The sequence below is a fragment of the Syngnathus scovelli genome, chromosome 16 (genome assembly GCF_024217435.2).
Source record: "Syngnathus scovelli strain Florida chromosome 16, RoL_Ssco_1.2, whole genome shotgun sequence".
Lineage (NCBI taxonomy): Eukaryota > Metazoa > Chordata > Actinopteri > Syngnathiformes > Syngnathidae > Syngnathus > Syngnathus scovelli.
In genome coordinates this window covers 1,367,771-1,387,853 of record NC_090862.1, presented here as the reverse complement: position 1 = coordinate 1,387,853, position 20,083 = coordinate 1,367,771, and the positions used below count along the sequence as shown (strand labels likewise).

Genomic DNA, 20,083 nt, shown 5'->3' with positions numbered 1-20,083 from the left:
AGGAAACGACCAATATCAGCAAGCAAAATTGCACGGACTTTTTTTGTTTATAATGGAGAATATTTTCCACTTGAAATGAGTAAAAAAAATAATTTGTCCTTATTGAACAGCCTACCAGTGGTGGAAAATAGTACAAATAATTACGACACTTAACTCGAGGTGATTTTCCATTCCTGTTTTTCTGATGACTTTTGACTTCAACTGTATTTTAAACATCAGTGTATATGTCTAAACCTGGGCGCATTAATGATTATTCAGCAGAAACAAGATATCCTCCATCCATGGCCAGTACATGAAAAAGCAAGGAGAAAATAAATAATATTTTCCAGCCACTGGTGGCATTAAGCTGATGTTTTGTTTCAGATTTATGAAACGTAACCTGATATCACTTTTGTTGTGTTGTGCTGCTAAATCAAATTGAATTCATTTTAGGGATACCAAAGTTGCGAGGTGACGTAGCATCCATTTTTTTCCCCCTCCAGGAAGTTGATTGACAGAATATGGATAGTGGTCCCATGCTTTGTGTGTGCTTGTGTTGTAGACAAGCAGTGAAGCAGACAGGTTTGAAGAGGTTCCGCCCTCGGCCTGGTATGTTGTCCAACAGGTTTCGGGATGTGAGCTTGCTTTGGGAAGACGACGCTTGGTGTGTGTGTGACAGTCTAAAGGTTTCAAACTAAAATATCCTAAAGACACTTGTTTGTTAAGTCCCATGTTCTTCTGAGGAGGGAAGGAACACACACTCCCGGAGGAGCCCGATAAGCAGGTAAGCGTGATTGGCTGATGGTGTAATATCAGACATGTTGACTTTCATTTATTTCCTTTTCAGGTTCCATGTCGTTTTTCTTTCAATGGCAGTCATAATGATGTGGATCCCTGTGCTGGTTTTTCTTCAGTTGGTTTACTGCTCGCTCACCTACCGACACCCTTCAGGTAAACCACACCTCTGCTCACTCACTATTTATATAACCATTTTGCTGTCTATGAAGTATGACCGAGTAACCTGTAACTTGATGTAAGCTATTAGTAAGGACAATAGGACTGCAATTTTTATTGTTGGTGTCCTGGTTTCATGCATCAGAAACTATGAAGATAGTGAGTCTTATAAGTATACCAAAGTTATGTAAGTGATAAATTGATCTCAGCCTCTAGCATATTTACGGAATAGGGTTTGTACTATAATAATATATTCAGATTTCCAAATTGTGTCTTAGTTGTAATTGTTATACAGTACCTTGAAAAGGTATTTGTGTATTTTATAAAATGTTCCTACATTTGGCCAACTTACAATTCTAAACCAATGTTTTTGTTTTTTTTAATTTATGTGATCAAGCAACACAAAGTAGCAGATCATTTTAAAGTATATTGGAAAAGATAGACAATTTTCAATTTGAATATAAATGCAAAAAATCTGGTGTGCATTTGTACTCAGCCTCCTTGGTCTCTCGCTCGCTCGCTCTCTCTTTTGCTTTCATTTTCTCTCTCACTCTCTGGAAAAGTTGAAAATGTTGAAAATACATTTCAAGCCATTGTAGAACTTCATTTTATTTTACAATGACCCCAACGAAAAAGGATGGATGGACTGCAATTGGACAATGACACAATATCTCTCTAATAACGAGTTATAAATTCTATAGGTAAATTTTTGCCTGTCTGTGTTTTGCAGGGAGCTCACCGTTAGTGGACCAAGAGTCAGCCAATGCCTTCCTGTCTCGCTCACTGCTTTATAACAGCTGGGACTTTGAACTAGTGGTACGGGACGATCTTGAAAGGGAATGTCGGGAGGAGATATGCACATATGAAGAGGCCAGAGAAGTGTTTGAGGATGACATTCTGACGGTAATACTACTTATGCTGTAACAAAGGTCAAGGAGTACACAAAAGTCAAAATGTAGTATATTTATTGTCACTTTTATATAATATCCTATTTTCATCATTTAGCACAGAAAATCAAGCAAATCTCTTAATTTAATTCATACATGTAGTATTTTTATTTTTTTATTTTGCCAGTTTTGATCCTCCATAGGTGACCAAGTTTGACTTAACTCTCGTCTTTGTCTCTGGAGGTTGACAAAAGGGAGAAGTCTGTACTGTAATTAGATATTTGTACTTTCTTACTTCCTACTTTTAACTGTCTCTTTTATTTCCATCACCAGGATGTGTTTTGGAACGAGTATACCGAAAGCTACGGTAATACTTTGAAGTACTTGTTGGAGTATTATTTCTTCTGATTCACATTTCTATGCATTTCCGTTCAAGTCTATTCACAAAAATTGTACCTTTCATGTCTTGAAGCACCAAGCGTGGATGTGTCAGGCCTGGTGGCAGGGATCCTGGCATTATTGGTGTGTGCTGTGATTGCCACTGTGCTGGGTATCTACTGCTACAAGGCCAAGAACAAAGGGGGAAGGAGACCTGTGCAGTAAGTTCACAGCATGGCGCACAACTGTGTCTCTCTCAGGGAACAAATTGGTGGGGAAGCAATTTGAAGCCACTAGCAGGAGTCGCAATGCAACTGAAAATTGCTCGGATTGCTTTTACCTCATTATCTGACGTCCGTGTGCCACTTGTTGCTAGGCAGAATTCCCCCAAGCCCAATGTAAAATTATCATATATCACTCACTTGTACTGTGCTGTCGCCATGGCAACTTGGGATGGAGGGTTCTGCTGCCCCACATGGCAGAATAAAAGATGGGGAGAGATGATGAGAACAAAAAGACACGCGTCATGTCATTTACTCCCAAAAAAAAGTGAAAATCTGGTACTTGAAAAAAAAAAAGTTAGCCGTGGTTTGGAATTTGGCAATTTATACGCAGCATTGAAATGTTAGACAATTTACATCCCTACTGTAATACTATTTTTACATCAACTGGCCTGTTAAATGATTCTCTGAACGATTTCCTGCATCTTGTCTCCTTTGAGGATGGCGCTAGATGGCCGTCCAGCCCCAGAGATGGTGCCCCTGGCAACTGCCCCGGGTCTACCAAGTTACAGCGAGGCTCTGAACCGCAGTGGGATACACGATGCCCCACCGCCGCCTTACTCAGGGTGAGTCGATGTTTTCTTCATGATAAGTGCAACGTGGTCAATGTAGAGCTGGAATGCCAAACTCATTCGTTCAATTTAAAATCTCGGTCCAGATTTTAAGAAGTTGAGTATTCTATAAAGTACTTTTAGGCCACTGCAGTGAATACAAATATGGTTAACTGCGTTTGACCAAGGAGTGGTCAGGGATTGAAGAAGTCGAGCATTGACTTTGCTAGCTGCTGTTAGTTCATAATTAGTGTAATACTGTGAACTACATTATCAATGCCAATGACAGCAACACAACATTAGGTGGGTCCAAAAATGTTTTACTGTGCTCTAGACTGCAAAAATAGGTGAACTGGGGTTGCCATAGCGATGTCTGAGAGGCCCTTCTTGTTATCACCACACAAAAAAAACATTTTGGGGCTATTGTTTTAAAGTTGAACCACTACATATTTTTGCTGTCATAAATAAAGCTTGTACATCTTCCAAATTTGTTCCGCTGCAATTGACTGAAGGCCCTGTTCAGGGGAGTCGATGGTTGCTCTGGAGAAGAAGAAGAAAAAAAAAAAAACATCTGTCGAGCTCATTATTCTTTTGAGATGTTTCACAGCATGGAATTAATAGATTCTTTTTGCCATTCAACAAGTATTTCTCTTCCACCTACACAGTACAGCCTCGTTTTAAAATCGCTGTAACTTGTCCGTATGACAAAAAGCCTTTTTATTATCCCACACCAGTATTTGCGCATTTGTTTCATATCAATATCCACAATACCTGTACAACATCATTCGATGGGATCTTCAGCTTGCATTCAATTGCCAAACGGTCAAATTGCATGCTCAGCCAACATCTGGCAGGAGCACAACAGAAAGCTCGATGACCAAATCACTATTTTATGGTGGCAGCATCATCTTGCAACATCAACATCAATTCAGGCTAATGGCTAGCTATGTTGTTAAATCAGCTATGCGGACAGTCAGGCACTCTATGATGATATTTAGGCTATATGAGCTCTATTATTATTAACTATGATAGTATGTCAAAACATATATAATATTCATAAATGAATCGTAAATAAAATCATCTAGCTCACTCACTTGCACAAAAACTTTAATATTTTTGTATGTACTTATTGTCCTGATTTAAAGCTCTCAAAAAGATTTGTCTCTTGTTTGACCACAGGGGGGCGCCATCTGAGTTTGCAAACCCAGGAGACAACGAGTGAGCCCTGTCTGAGCCAGCCAGCCAGCCAGCCAGCCAGCCAGAGCTGCTTCAAAGTGGTTGATGCTGGCGCTTGATGATGGTTTGAGTCAAGTTTAAATATTGCATGTTGTATAACGTATTTATAGGCGGAGTTGATAGCCAAACTCAAAATGGACACTTTTGACAGTGTGACGTACCGTGTTTAGATGAGATGCTCTTAATTGGGTATAAGTGAGGGGTGGGGCTGTTTTTTTTTTGTTTTGTTTTTTCTCCCCTCTCCGCATTACTGCTTTGTACTTTCAGTTTGTGTGTATGATGTGGCCGAGTCACAATAAATCCATTAAGATGCTTATATTCGAGGATGTACAATTGTAGCCAACTTGTCTGGCTAGTACAGACATGTACACGCGCGTGCACGTGCTGGCGGGAAGATGTCAACGCGCCATTCTTTTGCACGTTCCAGCATGTGGTTGTCGTTAAAACGGCAGACGAGTGACCATAAAAAAAGCGGAGCTTGTTCAGCACAGCCAATTTCTTCCTCAAGGGCCCCCACAATACTACCGAGAGCGCTGCCGTGCGTAACAAATTAATGTGCGTGAGAGAGAGAGCGAGAGAGAGAACTGGAGGAGGGGGACGGAAGAGAAGAATCGTCTTAAAAATGGCGTCTTGTGAAGAAAAGGGGCCAAAATAGCTTTGGTGTGGTGGGCTTGCGTATTGGAGCTGCTGAGGAACGTGGAGCTGAGCGCGGGAGACAATAGACAGTATGGGGAGGAGGTACTCCTGGCTGCTGTGACCCCCTCCTCCTCCGCCTCCTCTACTCGCTCCTTCTCCTCCTCCTCCCTCCATTCCTCCCAGTCTACAGGCTCGTCAAGCAGAGAAATAAACAGAAGCGAGCGCAAAGAGAAGGAAGAGAGGACATTCCTCCCCTCCCCTGTCTCTCTTTCTCTCTCTCTCCCCCCTACCCCCCCACCCCACTCGTACTATCTGCTGCCCATCTTCATCCAGGCAGCCTCCTTTTTTTTTTTCTTTTTCATGGAGAGGAATTATTCTGCAGCCGGCTTCGGAGATCTCGGCTCTGGGACGGGATGGAGTTACGACAGATCGGCCAAAGCAAGGTAAGCGAGGTGATTTGGGGGGCGTGTGGGGGGGGGGACCCCTGCATTCAGCCAGGCGGGCTCCAATGCACGGTGCTCGCCACTCAGGTACAGTCAGGCGTATTGTCATCAAACTGGGGTAGGGGGTGGGGGCGTCTTTAAAATGCGATGGAAGGTTAATAGTGACAGTACGAGGAATCGCGTTGATGGGCGGGCGGGGGTTTAAAAAAAAAAAAGAGGGGGGCTTCATTTATTTCAATGGAGACATGTGGAAGAATGACAGATGACATCTGGCTCCATACGCGGGGGCTGCATTGTTATCCATCACCTCTGCAGCTTTGTCTGCCTTAAGACAACACACGCGTGACAGGACAGGAGAGGAGACACTTGAAGCTCCGGGAGGGGGGGCATGCTTCACTGCTTCTCTCCCGTCTGGACAACTATTTGCACATATTCAACAGACAAGTGCAAACGGCTCAGGAATACATTTCCTCAGCAAAATTGACGGAGGGAGAGGGAGAGAGCATTGTTTTCAAATGACAAAACACCTCCTCCTCCAGTGTTGTACTGCTAAATCTGACGTTTCCCCGATTAGTAAACAATGCTTTGCAATCATGTCACGTGACTGACGAACGTGCCCTCGTTCTGTCGCCGGATTAAGCGTCAGCTAATTAGATGCAATGCCTTCCGCAAGTTGCGTTTCGTCGCCCGGCAAGTTGTCCTCGCGAGGTGCCTTACTTGGCTGATTGTGCACACATGTTGGTGAGCGTGTGCCAATGCAGCACGCTGACAGCCTGCCTCCACGCATTCTTCCAGTGCTTGCTCGGATCCGAGACCGGAGCTCCGGTTAGCGATCGGGCTAAAGATCTAGCAAACAGTCGTTTTACGTTGACACCATTCAGCACTGAACTACAGTTGCACCCAGCCCAACTTAGTTCTCCCGCCAATAAATGATTCATTGAGTCGATTTTCTTTCCACGCCAATGCAGCCAGTGTGCTGGAATGAAGCGCGCGCGCGCGCGCGCGGCCTGGAAGCCTCACTGAATTCAGTCGAAGCTGCTGTTAGCTTCGCTGCTTCACGTTAGCGGTCGCCTTGACAACCTCCAACCATGACCAACCATCGCTCCTCCGTCAGATTCTTTGGCGAGCTGTCTGTGGAAAAATGCTGCGTGTATGAGCATTCCATATTTATGCATGTCTGTGATGCAGGATAAACTGGCAATAGGACAGCTAAAAGCAATAAATGGCTTACAGAATTCAATGGAACTTCCCTGCCATTGTTGCAAAAAAAGAAAGATTATATTTTGGTTAAGAAATATCAGCATCCAGCACACCAAATTAATAACAAGGAACATAATACAGTAAAAACAAATATGGTATCATTACATACATTATGAGAAATGCATAGCTTTTTAAAAATCATTTTTAAAAAATAAATTCTGCAATTGCCACCATCGATGACTCATCAAGTGTGAAATTATAACTATGTACAGTAATGTATTTTCACCTACCCATGCCAGTGATTCATACTGGTAGAATAATTAAATACTCCAGCACAGTACATGATAAAACTAAACTACTTTTTTGTGATATTTCTGTTTGGTGTTGTGCCAAAAGGTGGTTTTTGTAATGTAAAATAAGCTCCCTGACTCAATATTTATTATAGGTTTAGCATTAATAGCATGATTACTTGAAATGAGGACAAGTAGTTAAGAAAATTGATTAATAAAACAATGATACAGTGTCAACATTGCACAGGTATGGTTGAGTTGAATTATTACATTGCTCTCCCCCCCCCCCCCCCCCCCCATGTATTTTCTAAAAGAACTTAATGTTGATCACGTTTTCAGCCTCATGTACGGCAGTGCCGGCTCATCACACCCCGACTCCGAGCTGCTCCACCGGCAAGCCTATGGTACCCCGCACCCCCTCCAGAGTTATGCAACCAATCACCACCCGGGAGGCTCCAGACAGGGTGGGGCCTGGGGTGGACGCACATTGGGTAAGGAAAAAGATAGCATCAATTAAAAAAAGTTTTGAGATCTATCCAACTGATCAATCCCCTTTTTTCCCCCCCCCCTCTTTGATTCACATTTTGTTAAACAATGTATATTAATATCTGACTTCAAATATGAAACGTTTGATCAAATTCAAATTGAAAACATGACATGTGCGCTTTGTTGCCAGGCCTTTCAGGTCTATTTGATGCCAGTCTCCACCACTCGGGCCCCTCGGGTCCCGATCCATCCGTCATGAATCTGATTTCAGCTTTAGATTCCCGTGGTCCACAGCCCCCACCCTCTGCTTCTTCCCTCCTCACGCAATTTCGCACTCCCTCTTGGCAGACTGGTAAGTGTCAGCATGTTAGGGGAATCCTCGTTTAATGGAAACACAAGTGAAACCCTGCAAGATTGTAAATAATCATTTCAAAAGATGAATCGTCAGTTGTTAAAATGACCCCATTTGAACTCTCCCCAATGTAGTGAATCTTGAAGCGTGACTCGTAATAACTGACCATATCCATTGAATGTCCATTTGTGTCCTTTAGCAATGCACACACCGGCCCCAACAGAGCTCTTTATTTCAGGAGCTCTTCCGGGTTCCGGCTCCTTCCCCTCCTCTTCAGCCCTTTCCGCATACCAACATCCTGGCTCTTTTTCTGGACGCTCCTTCACTCCTTCATTATCCCTCCAGGACACCCCCACCTTTAGTCCAAGTTCCAATGGTTTGTTGTCCCCTCACGATCCCCTGCTGCACATTAAAACCTCCTCCCAGTCCAGTTTGGGATTTGATCGCCTGCTGTCTTCCCAGAGTAGCGCCTACCGGAGCTCGCAGGAGCTAGCGCCAATGGCGCAGAACCATGCCCCGCCCAACTCCTCCAGTTGCCACCTCCCCCCTCCCCAGTTTAACCTCCTGTCATCCCAACTTCACAACCAGTCCTCTCAGCTCTATAATGCCTCCATGTTTTCATCTTCTCCAGCCCTGATACCCACAACCCCTCCACAGCCACTTCCTCCACACGAGAGGGCAATTCCCCGTCAAGATACCGTTATAAAACATTACCAACGTTCCTCCCCGGCTCATTCCACTCCACTCCCACTCCAGCAATATCTCAGTTGCGGCGGCTCAATGGGCTTTCAGCAAATGCCGAGCCAACACCGTCATGCCGGTATGTCCTGTAGTTCCTTAGAGGAGCACAGTCCACCATCAGATCCCAAACCCTCATTACAGTCCGAGTCACAACCGTATCAACCCAATATTCAAACACCCTACACCTCTTCTTCCTCCAGCTTGGCCTCCTCCTCCTTATCTGGGTCGAAAGAAAACAAGAGCTCCGCAAGTGGCAACTCCTCATCAAATTCAACATCATCTTCATCGCGAACCTCACAGACCCCGCCGACGGCTTCGTCCAGCGCCTCTTCATCATCTTCAAACCCCAAAACAAGCACCGGCACCTTGTCCGCTCCTTCTCGTCAGCAGCCCCCACCTCAACCGGTACCGGTACCACCTCCTTTGCCGGTGGTGCCATCAGCCCAGTCAGCTCCCAAAGCCCGCCTCTCAGCTTACGGTTCTCCACCAGGGTCTAAATCTAGCACAAGTCTACCGGGCCAGACCCCTCCCCAGCAACAAGCCCAATCATACTCGCCTAACCAGCCAGCGTCGACTCACATGTCTCAGTCTTGCGCTAGCTTTGGTTCTCCGAATCCAAGAGACATCAGTTCTGGAGCAGGAGGGAATGGAGGGAAGGCCTACACTGATTTAGGCTCAGGCGGACGCTCATTCTCAGCAGAGATTGTCTTTGGGGATTCAAGCTTTAGTTCAGCTTCTCACAGAAGAGCAGAAAGTCCTTCTTTAGGGTATGGAAATGCTGCGGGAGCAACAGGAAGTGGAGCATCTGGAGTTTCCTCACTTGATACTGGACTTGGATCTGCAGGTTCCGGAAGCGGGGTTGCCAGTGCCGCCAGCGGAGGCAGCAATTCGTACCACTTGAATGAGTCCAGTCCCGCACCTTCTATCAGTTCTACTGTGCCCCACCCCGGGTTGCACTCTCCTGCTTCTGCACGACCCGCACAATCCCCTGGAAGTTCAGGAGCCAGCAAATACCTACCCTCCATGCTCTCACCCACATTCATGGCGTCGTCCCATCACATGAACGAAACACACCAACAGCCCTACCACTCAACTCCGCCCAAACCAAAAACGCAGAGCAACATGCTTGGAGGCGAGCGCTCCCAAGAGGAGGAAGATGACGATTTCCTCATCCAGCAATTACTCCACACACAAAGTTCAACTTCTCATTCTGCACAGCATCATCAAGCGTCTTTGCACAGATCCCAACTCCCATTATCTGAAGACGCAGACGCTAAGGGGGTGACTTATGACATGAACAAGATCTCCGAGGAGCGTTACCACCTTCACAGTGTCATTCGTACAAATAGCGCTGGCACTCCGGACCCCGAAACATCTATTAGTGAAGTAACAAGTGGGTTGAGTAGTCAATTGGAAATATCACAGAAGAAGCAACAACAGACCAAGTCGGACTTACCGAAATCCACTTCCGAAGGGGTCGCAGACTCTCTTTCCCATACTAACCACTCGCATCAATCAGAACACGACTCCCTGGGTTCTGTTGGTCATTACGCGAGAGGGGACCCCTACACGCAGCACCCGCATTCCCACCATATCTCCCACCTGTCACCCCATTCTCAAAGCCAACAACAGCTCTCTCAACCCCCCCATCAGTCTCAGCAAAACCATCCTCACTCGCATCCTCACATGGAGTTAAAAAAGGCTTCAGATCGGACAGATAGTTCCTACTTGTGCAATACGCCAGATGTGCGACAAAATCAGGCTTCGCACCAGATGATGAACTCGCCGCCGGATTGTCCTCAGCAAACTCAGATGCTGCATTCTGTCATGTCGCGGACTAAAATGGACCCCCAGCAAGCACAGCAGCAACATCCCTTAAGCCAGCAAGATATGATGGGATCATCTCGAGGAGCAGGGCTGGCAGGGGTGGATTCCCATACGCAGAATCAGTCCTCACAGTTGCAACTCCAGCTACAGAATCAGAGTTTGGATACACGCTATAGCCTGGGAACACCGAGAGAGCAAAGCCGAATCAACCAGAACTCCACGCTAGATATGATGGACCAGCGTCTTTCGCAGTCAAGGAGCAGAGATGGTGGAGGCTCTCTGTCTTTAGATAGACACGGCATCAGGATTGGTGCAGAAGGTGACGTTGTTGCTGGGGAAAGGCATAGACAACAGCACAGTCTGGCATCCCACCACCATCCTCAACAAACAGAGCTTCATGGCTTCCTGTCGGAACCAGACATGGGTTTACCCAGCACCTCTCATTTCCACCATGTCAACCAATCTCAGAGCCACGCACACCATCAACACCAAGCGCACGGTCACCATCAACTTTCCCATTTAGCTCATCCGCAGGCACATCGGATGGCAGCAAACGTAGGAACCCCCCAACAACTCCAGCAGTCCCAACCGAGAGAGACGGAAAATCATCTGTCGCACACCCAGATGGAGCCACTTAAGCAACATCAGTATGACACCGTGAGCCCTGGTGGAAAAACAAGACTGAATCCAAATCAGCAACAGGAGCAGTTTACGTCTTTAACGTCAATCTGCTTTTCAGACTCGCTCTTAAATGATGAAGACAGGACTTTCTTTCCAGGAATGGATGACATGTTTTGCTCAGCAAACTATAAGTCCAGTTGTGCTGGAAATTCAGTGACCGGACAGACTTCTCAAGAGGACGTCACCCAAGCTCGTGGGCAAGAGGGCATGGATGTCCTAAAAACAGGAGATGGTGGACAACGTTACGGTCTGGTGGGTCATCACGGAGATCAAGGCTACGGACAATATTGTCACGGTCTCTCCGGATCTGGAAATACAAATCTGAATTTAGACCTTGACTCGATGAAGACCCACGATCTGCCCTCAACTGTGAATACCGATCAACTCGGCCTTATCCAGACGCAAACTCCTGCTATGGGATTGAATCCATCTGCTCAAGACAAAATGACTGGATCTGTGGAAGTCGGCGGAGGTTCGAGCAATCCCGGTATGACCTCGGCCATTTTTTGTTCATCTCGACCTAAAAAAATGCTAAAAACCAGCAGCTCCTTTCATTTGCTGAAACAGCGGCGTGAGCCCCAAACCCTTACAAAGAAAAATTATGCGCAAGAGTATGAATTTGAAGACGATGAAGATAAAGCCGACGGTCCGGCCGATATACGTCTGAACAGTCGACGCCTTCCCGATCTTCTCCCTGACTTGGTTTCTAGTTGTCGAAAGTCTAGCGGTACACCCGGAGTCGGCGGGCTCAGTCCGCTGATGACTGACATGGACTTCTGCCACCCGTCCACTTATTCTTCCCTCGGGCATTCTCAAGCACTCCTCCCCCAGGACGGTCCAAAGAAAAGAGGGAGGAAACCGACCAAACCCAAACGTGAAGGCCCTCCTCGCCCTAGAGGAAGACCACGAATACGCCCTCTTCCGGAGCCTTCTTACTGCCGTGGCCTGATGGGATCAACGGCTGGAGAAAGTCGACGGGGTCGCGGGAGGGGGAGAGGTCGAGGTAGGAGGGAGGAAGGACACGTGGAAATTCATCAAGATATGAATAAAGCACGCAACCTCCCGTATCAGCATCAACAGCAGCAGCAGCAGCAGCACTTCGGCCACGCGCAGCATCTCCAACAGCATCCACACGAACATCACGGACAACCGCTGGACCACCACCACCATCTCTCGCAACATCTCTTGCATCATCACGTGCCCCCCTCCCACCACCCGATACATCACCAACCACAGCAACACAATTACCAACAACATATGCAGCAACCGGCCCAACAGCTGCAACAAGATCCAGGCAGCCCTGTCAAGGTATAGTGAAAATCACATTTGGATTTTACCAACGATGACGTGTCAAATAAGACAAAATCCTTGTCTGACTTGAAGTTCTATCGGGGATGTGTCTTTAAGGTCGCTCTCCTGGGTTCCGCCATGCCCCCATCAGAATCGTTGCTGAGGACCGATTCACTGTCCAGCACCGATCCAGCTCTGTCTGACGGATCCATGGGGTCAGCGCCATCACTGGGCCCCAGTCCTGGACCCAGTGCCAATATCGACAACAGCAGAAATGAAATCAATCAGACGCGGGACAAGATGCTTCATGAGAATTCTGGAGAGGTATCTACACCAAAGCCAATTCAATGCATGCGATCGATTGATTGTCTTAAAAAGATCATGCGAATGACGACAATACGGGTTTTACTATGCAGATTTGAATGGACTGGCTCTGTTCAATGTGTGACCAAAGCTGAGAGTTTCTCATCTCCTCTGTCAAATTATTCACAACAGCTTGAGGGCGAATCAAGCGGCTTTTTCACAGAGGAGTGGCAAAATGACAGACAAAAAAAAAAAGCGGGCTATGGTGGCAAAAAATTGGCTAAACAGTGATTTTTTTTTTTCTATTAACAATGAAGACCTGAGAATCAGAAATATTTGATGCGTACTAAAAAGCATGACGTTTTCTATACGTTCTCATTTTATTCACTATGTAGTAAATTATAGGCCCTTTTTTTATATGCTATAAAATAGCTAGCGGTCACGTTATGTAATTTAATTCGAGAAATAAAATAGTCTGATTAAAAAATGTCTCGCTATTCTGGTCTGGTATTGCGATTTAAATAGGGATTTATCTCTTTTACAGTTTGAACATTAAATGTGTGATCTATATTTTGGCTGCAAGAAAGCACCTTCTGTCCAACTCCTTTACAGTTATGTGATTGTATTTGGAGATATGCGCTCATTGTGGCGACTTGGTAACCATGGTTATAGTGCTGATTTTTTTTTTGGGAGGGTTGGAGGTTTCCCCCCCCCCCCCCCTCAAATCTGTAGAATGATAGAGCACAACCTTAACAATTGAGTGGTGAAGCATCTAGTGATTTTAGCTCAAGAATGCCACCAAACATTTACATTTTTTGTTTTTCTGATTACAACACAGATTACGTGGAAGAAAGAAATTGAAGATCCGTTGAACCCCGAAGGCTGGGGCGCTATGCAGAAACTCTCCAATTCTGTAAGTTGCATTGCATGAAGACAAGCAAAGCCAAGCCTTTACGCCGTAAAGCTTTTAAAACAGCACGCATTGCATGTTTTCACTTGTGCCATAAATGGAAAAGGACGAAGACAAATGTGCAACATTCTGTGCTGTTTTCCGATCATCGGATTTGGGGGGAAAAGGAAGGTTTGAGCTGACTGACAGCCAGTTCTCTCTGACTGACAAAAGAGAGGAGAGGGATCACTGTTACCAGGGCAGCCGTTGCCATGGTTACTGTATTTTTTTTTTCTTCAAGTGCAGGATCCATGCTGCCACCTGCTGTCTCTCAAGTCTTACTACTAATAAGGCAACAAACTGAATGTTCTTCCTTGATTTCATTTGCATTTGAGACAGCTTAAAATATGTTTATGGAAATTTTTGAATATAAGACTTTGACTGGTCGATGCAGTCTTGAAGAAAAAAGAAAAAAAAACAGGAAAAAAAAAGTACTATGTATGTACTAGTCATTTAATCTCTATTCTTATTTTTCAGGTCGACGAGAAAGCATTTGACTTTAAACCTGGCTTCATGTCATCTTTTTTGGACTTCTTGAAGACGGGCAAAAAACAGCCAGGCCTCCAACTGGTAGATGACAGGTGTGAAGAGGAAAGCATGGACACGTGTTCCTCTCTGAAAGGTGGGATCAGACCCATAACTCCCACACCGCCACTATCGCCGCAGCAGCCGTTCGGCGAGGAGAGGGGAGGCGAGGGGGTGGACTTAGCTCTCAGTAGTTGCCCCAGTCCTTGTAAACCTCTGGATGACGAACTGAAAGAGAACCTGGAGGCCCTGCCGTCGTTCTCCTCTGACGAAGAAGACTCGGTCAGTAAAAACCAAGACTTGCAGAAAAGCATCTCGTCTGCCATCTCCGCCCTTTATGACACTCCTCACTCTCTGGCCGCCGCTATGGCCTCTGCTATGGTGAAAGTACCTTCGACTATCTCTCCCCCAACCCCGCAGGAGCCCGCGCTCAGCCCCTTGCCTCCCGCCATTCCTCCCCTGGTCACCGCTATGGCTAACGGCGAAGTGGGAATGCTCACGTACAATCAACTTCACGCTCCAGAGGAGAACCATTTCGTCTCCTCACAGTCCAACAGAGAAGAGGAAGAGGAGAGCCAAAGTGAGACGACAGGAGAACACAGGGAGGAGGAAGAAGGGGGAGGAGGGAAAACTACCACCGAGGAAGCTCTGGAAGAGCTGAAGGTGAAGAAAGAGGAGAGAGCATCTGAAAGGCAGAGGTCAGAGGCTTCCAAAGTTGAAGGTAATACCGTCATCTTGAGGTTTTTTTTTTTCCTTCTCATAGATGTTTAACAGAAGGTCTTCAAATGTCAATCCTTAGATGATTCTGGACTCGCTTGTAGGACTAAATCTAATTTGGAGCGTAATTGGTTCTCTTTGTTCAAAAATGACATGGTCATCTGCTCTCAAATCATTTTGGCTTAGCAGGTGGCGGAACATTCACGAGGGTTTGAAATGCTTTGTCAGCTTTGCCAAAAACTTTCATCACTGATGAGGACAACCCTCAGAAGCAGACCATTAAGATCATCTGCCAAGTCACTTGCTACTGACCATGTGTCCACGCTGTTGTACAAAGGGAGTTGGAAATTGGGTTCAATTTTTATATTAATATATCTTTTCCCCCCCTACCAATTCCACATCCCAATTTTTATCTCCTCCCCCGTTTTTTATGGAAAATTTAATATTTAATATGGCTGTTTTGGGTTTCAGCAGCACTAAAGTATTTCTTTTCTTCCAATGAATTTCAATGAGCATCAATGATATGCGGATTTACTCCTCAAATAATTGATATCAAAATGTATAGTCCAACCCAACAAAGTAAAACCCACCAGATGGTTCGGTGGCGTGCCTTTCATTCCGCATTCCCTAGCTGAAGGTGAAGCTGATTTCCCCCCCCTCCCCCTCCCCTCCTCCTCCTCTTCCTCTTTCCTGTGTTCCAGATTCCTCATCAGGCCCGTCGCTCGCTCCGGCTCCACTGTCAGCATCAGCCTCTGTTTCTCCTTCACCACCCACCTACTCTTCACCCTCGCCGCTCCCTCCCGCGCGTCTGTCTGTCTCCGCAAAGTCCCCGGCGCCGATCCAGCAGGATGAAGAGGTGGATCCTTCTTCTCCTCCCTGTAAACAACAGCAGCAGCAGCAGCAGGTTTCCTACCAAGCAGCTCCAACAGCGGGCACCTCGCCACCCCCCTCCACCTCCCCTCCCGCCTTCCCATCGCCGCCTCTCTCCAACCTTCCTCAGAGCCACTCCATCGCCCCTCCGTCCACCACACCTCCCCCATCGTGCTCTGACCAGGACCAAGAACCCGAAGCTGGGCAGGCTTCCCCCTCCTCCTCTTCTTCGTCTTCTTCACCATCCGTTTCTTCATCGGCACCTCCGTCCCCACCCACCCCAGAAGAAGCCCCGGCGTCCCAGCGACTCACCGCCCTGCACCTGGCCAAGAAACAGGCCGACGCTGCCATCGCAGGGGAAAGCGAGGCGGAAGACAGCGAGAGCGGAGGCGAGGGAATCTTCCGCGAACGGGATGAGTTTGTTATCCGAACAGAGGACATCGGGACACTCAAGGTGAGTTCCTCCTCGGCTCACGGGAAGGATTAATAACCGGCCATAAATAGCACACGTGGTTTGTTTCTGTCATCAGATGGCTTTGCAGACGGGTCGGGAGCCGCCGCCAATCTGGAGAGTGCAGAAAGCCTTGCTCCAAAAATTCAGCCCGGAGATCAAGGATGGTCAAAGGCAGTTCTGCGCAACCAGTAATGTGAGTTTTGCCGTACACGAAATGCTATTGTATTGTGCTGCACCCAAAAGGAAAAATAAAATTCAACGAGCACACCGAACAAATCCATGCTCATGTGATATTGACTTATGTGCATCACCTGTCAATTATTTTCCATTTGTAAATCTTTTAAAGGCGAGAAAGGTAATGGCACCAATTAAGCCCTTAAATTTGTTCTTCTTCTAAATGTCTCTTCCCGCAGTATCTGGGTTATTTTGGTGACGCTAAAATGCGATACCAGCGTTTGTATGTGAAGTTCCTGGAGAATGTCAACAAGAAAGACTATGTCCGAGTATGTTCCAGAAAGCCATGGCACAGAACTGGTCTGACTTTGAGGTAAGTCAGGTGCTCCCACCGCAAAAGACAATGCTACAAATGGTCTCGGTCGGCTCGTTCAGCTTGTTCTTTTCTCCCAAACAGGCGCCAAACGCTCCCAAAACAACTGCCCACCCCACCGCGAGTGGAGAGAGACGACAGGGACAAGGAGAGACCCAAAGAGAAGGAGCTGAAGGACAAGAAAGAGCGGGACCAACGGGAGAAAGCGGAGAAGGAGCAAAAGGAACGAGAGCGCAAGGAAAAATTGGAGAGGGAGAAGCAGGAGAGGGAGCACAGAGAAAGGCACAGGAAAGAAACGGAGACTGAGCAACATGAAGACAACCATAGGGCTAAAGAACAAGACAAAGCAGCGTCCCTCAAATGGCAGAGTCAGCAGAGAGAAGAAAAGGACAAGGAGACGACACAACCCGAGCGGGAACACAAAGAGAGAGAAAAGTGGAGCAGGGAGCTCAAAGAGAGGGAGGAACACGACAGGAAGCGACAAGAGGAAAAGGACAAACAGGGGAAGGATCGCCTTCAAGCCAAAGAGAGAGTCGCCGAAAAGGACAGACAAAAATCTGAGAAAGAAAAGGACTTGGCCAGAGGCATAGCAGCCAGGGAGGTGCTGGAGGTCAGGAGAGGTCAAGTTCAGTGCGTCAAGGAGGAAAACAGAGGAGTTGACAAGAAGATGGTGCGCCACGCCAGAGGCAAGAGCACACTGGACAAGACGGAGGCTCCTCCCAAGAAGAGGAAGAAGTGGATGAAGGAGTTGCCGTCCTCCTCCTCCGAATCGGATTCCTCTCTCCCCAGTGAAGACGAAGGTCGGTATCAGCGGGCGGGCAAACATCACAATGTCCGTGAGCTCAGCGAGAGTTCTTTGCGTTTTCAGGTCCTCTGCGCGTTGGACTCAATAGCCGGGCCATGAGAGAGATGTTTCGGAGCTACGTGGAGATGTTGGTCAGCACGGCGCTGGATCCGGACATGATTCAAGCCCTGGAGGACACCGACGGTGAGAACTGACATACTACCACAATTGATCCAGGTTTATAAAATATATTTTGTTTCTTAGATGAGTTATACTTGCCACCCATGAGGAAGATTGACAGTCTGCTGAATGAGCAGAAAAAAAGATTGTTGAGGAGAGTCAGCATGAGTGCTCAGCACCAGGTAAGGCAGAAACAGCAGGAGGTGCTTCAAATAGAAGTTACATTTCTTTCCTGCTTTGTTTGTCTCCCTTGCTCACTAGGAGGCTCTTCATATATTTCCTAAAATGACAGCAGACCCGCTGGAATCTGGAAGTGTCAAAGTTCGACTTGGTGGCGAGGGTTACAACCGCAAAACTCTCAACCGTTGCAAGAGGAGCATTCCTAAGCAACAAGTAAGTGCTGCTGCTGCTGCTGCTGCTGCTGCTGCTGCTGTTGCCATGACAACGTCATCTTATATGTTCAGGGAAGGATTCTTGGATTTTTTTTTGTGTGTGTGTACATTGAGGATAAATTTGAAATTTCTTTTCAGGATTTGAAGCTCTCCATGGAAACATGTCGTATCTACAGTCTGTATCATTCCCTTCACCACTACAAGTATCACACCTTTCTCCATTGCAAGAAGGAGGTAAGACTGCTGTTTTGTGCTCAAATACGAAGAGCTAGTCCCATCTCGTATCATTCCAGTTACTTTTTTTCTCAAGTTTAAACTGAAACCTTGTTACCATACAGAGTCACAATTTAGTGTAAAAAAAAAAGTCTGCGTACAAATCAATTGTTATTTTCTCAAGAAGGAGAGAATTTTCTGTTTCCCAGATATGAACGTGCTTTGGTTGGGATGTGCGTATCAACTCCAAAACAAAAGCGAAAGGCTTTTGTGCGCATGCTAAGAGTATGTCATTATCTACAGAGTATTGTGCCAGAAAGAAGCCATTACTCCAAAACAAACACATTACACAAAGGGAGAAAGACTATCATTTTGAAAAACATCTCCTGTGGGCTGCAAAACAAAAATTAAAACGCTTCGATAGATAGATAGATAGATGGAATGAGAGCAAATCACATGTTGAAAATATGTTTTGTGCGTAGACGGACAGCATCGAGCAGGCTGCAGACGACCCGGGCCAGGAGGAGGTGGTGCAGCAGTGCATGGCCAACCAGAGCTGGCTTGAGAGGCTTTTTAATTCCTTCATGGAGTTGCTCAGCCTCAGTGGCAAAGCCTGAAAAACAACGTCTGTATGGACCTGCAACATGTCCAGACAGAACTCTCTCTGGACAACTCTTACTATGGGCAGAAGAAAGCCACTGTTGATATATTTGAAGATGATTATTTCAAGAAAAAAAAAAGACCAGGTAAGAATTTTTTGAAGAGATTGCGAAGGATGTTTGGCGACAATTCGGTCAGCCAGTACGCCGCATGGAAATGAATGAAGGCCAAACAAAAGATAAAAACACAGTCGTTGCTATTGATAACCATGGTTTGTATCATTTATACAATGACATTTTTCAAAAAAAGAAAAGATCATCCTAAAGGGTTTGATGGCTGTAAATAATTTTGGGGATATGTTTTAAATGGGTATAGAAAAAAAAAAAAAAATGGCCCACCTGTAGTGCTTTCTTCTTTCTCTCAGACCTACACAGATAAAACGAAGTGACTATGTGATAGTCTCCTTGTTTCTACCTGCCTCTGTCTGAAAGCGGTTGAGATTCAGGGGTAATGTATTTCAAATAACTTCTATTATTTTTTTTTTGGGTGTGTGTTTGTTCTTCAAAAGACAACCACAAAGAGGTTTTATTCCAGTAAAAAGAAAAAAATCAACTTTCTTAAAGGAAGTGTGACATGAAATGCTCCAAACGCCTAAATGTCCGTTGTTAATGTGCGTCCTTTTTATCTGTTTGTTGTTGATTGATATTTGCCATCATTTGACCTCTCGGAAGGTTATTCTTGCAGAGCATATTGTTATGATGTGTAAATAGTGTACAGCTTCTTCATTCTCCGCTTCCAACTTCTTCTGTACATGAAATTCCTGTATTTGACAAACGTAAATAAAACACTTCGAATGACAGGTAAGAATGCTTCATTATCTCCATTGTTCAGTGTGTTCAGACGATTTTATTGTTTTTGCAATTTAGTTTTTTTAGATACGACCACCTTAAGCTTAATAAATAGTCTCTCTAAGCAGGGAATATTGAACACAAACGGTGGAGCAACACATGTAATAATATTCACAGGCATTTATACTTTTATTGCCTGAGAAGAACCACTGCTACATGGGGAGACATGTCAACAGGTACATTTCCTCTTTGAATTTTGGGACATGTTTTTCCCCTTGGTGGTGAGCGCTGACAATGCTCTCTTTCAAGCCACCCCAGAGGGACGTTGCTATCCGTCCAGAGCAAGAGCCCACACTGAGAGGGCCCGCCTGATGACCCATGTTGACACAGATGTGCCGCTGAGCAAGGAGAATGCTACGGTAGTATTTTGCTTTAATGCACTCAAGGAACACATATTTATTTTCAGCGGGATTCAGATACGATATGATA

General features: G+C 45.9%; 2 protein-coding genes across 3 annotated transcripts; both read left to right on the top strand.

Moving 5' to 3' along the window:
• The first annotated feature begins 571 nt into the window (after positions 1–571).
• Positions 572–4,582, top strand: prrg2 (proline rich Gla (G-carboxyglutamic acid) 2). Its single transcript, XM_049743837.2, has 7 exons — positions 572–763; positions 827–930; positions 1,664–1,836; positions 2,154–2,187; positions 2,293–2,419; positions 2,920–3,045; positions 4,210–4,582. The coding sequence occupies exons 2-7, from the start codon at positions 849–851 to the stop codon at positions 4,250–4,252; spliced, it is 585 nt and encodes a 194-aa protein (XP_049599794.1). The 5' UTR covers positions 572–763; positions 827–848; the 3' UTR covers positions 4,253–4,582.
• A 59-nt stretch (positions 4,583–4,641) lies between these two features.
• On the top strand, positions 4,642–19,605 carry prr12b (proline rich 12b). 2 transcript variants are annotated; one of them, XM_049743831.2, is made up of 17 exons: positions 4,642–5,345; positions 7,175–7,326; positions 7,512–7,673; positions 7,873–12,230; positions 12,330–12,536; positions 13,354–13,428; positions 13,942–14,271; positions 14,410–14,710; positions 15,408–16,030; positions 16,107–16,223; positions 16,444–16,577; positions 16,662–17,377; positions 17,446–17,565; positions 17,626–17,723; positions 17,803–17,934; positions 18,072–18,167; positions 18,629–19,605. In XM_049743831.2, exons 1-17 carry the CDS (start codon positions 5,263–5,265, stop codon positions 18,761–18,763), a joined length of 7,839 nt encoding a protein of 2,612 aa, XP_049599788.1. In that variant the 5' UTR covers positions 4,642–5,262; the 3' UTR covers positions 18,764–19,605. The 2 variants fall into 2 exon arrangements, with proteins under 2 accessions (XP_049599788.1, XP_049599787.1); XM_049743830.2 differs by having other exon boundaries at positions 13,942–14,710.
• Positions 19,606–20,083: the final 478 nt, after the last annotated feature.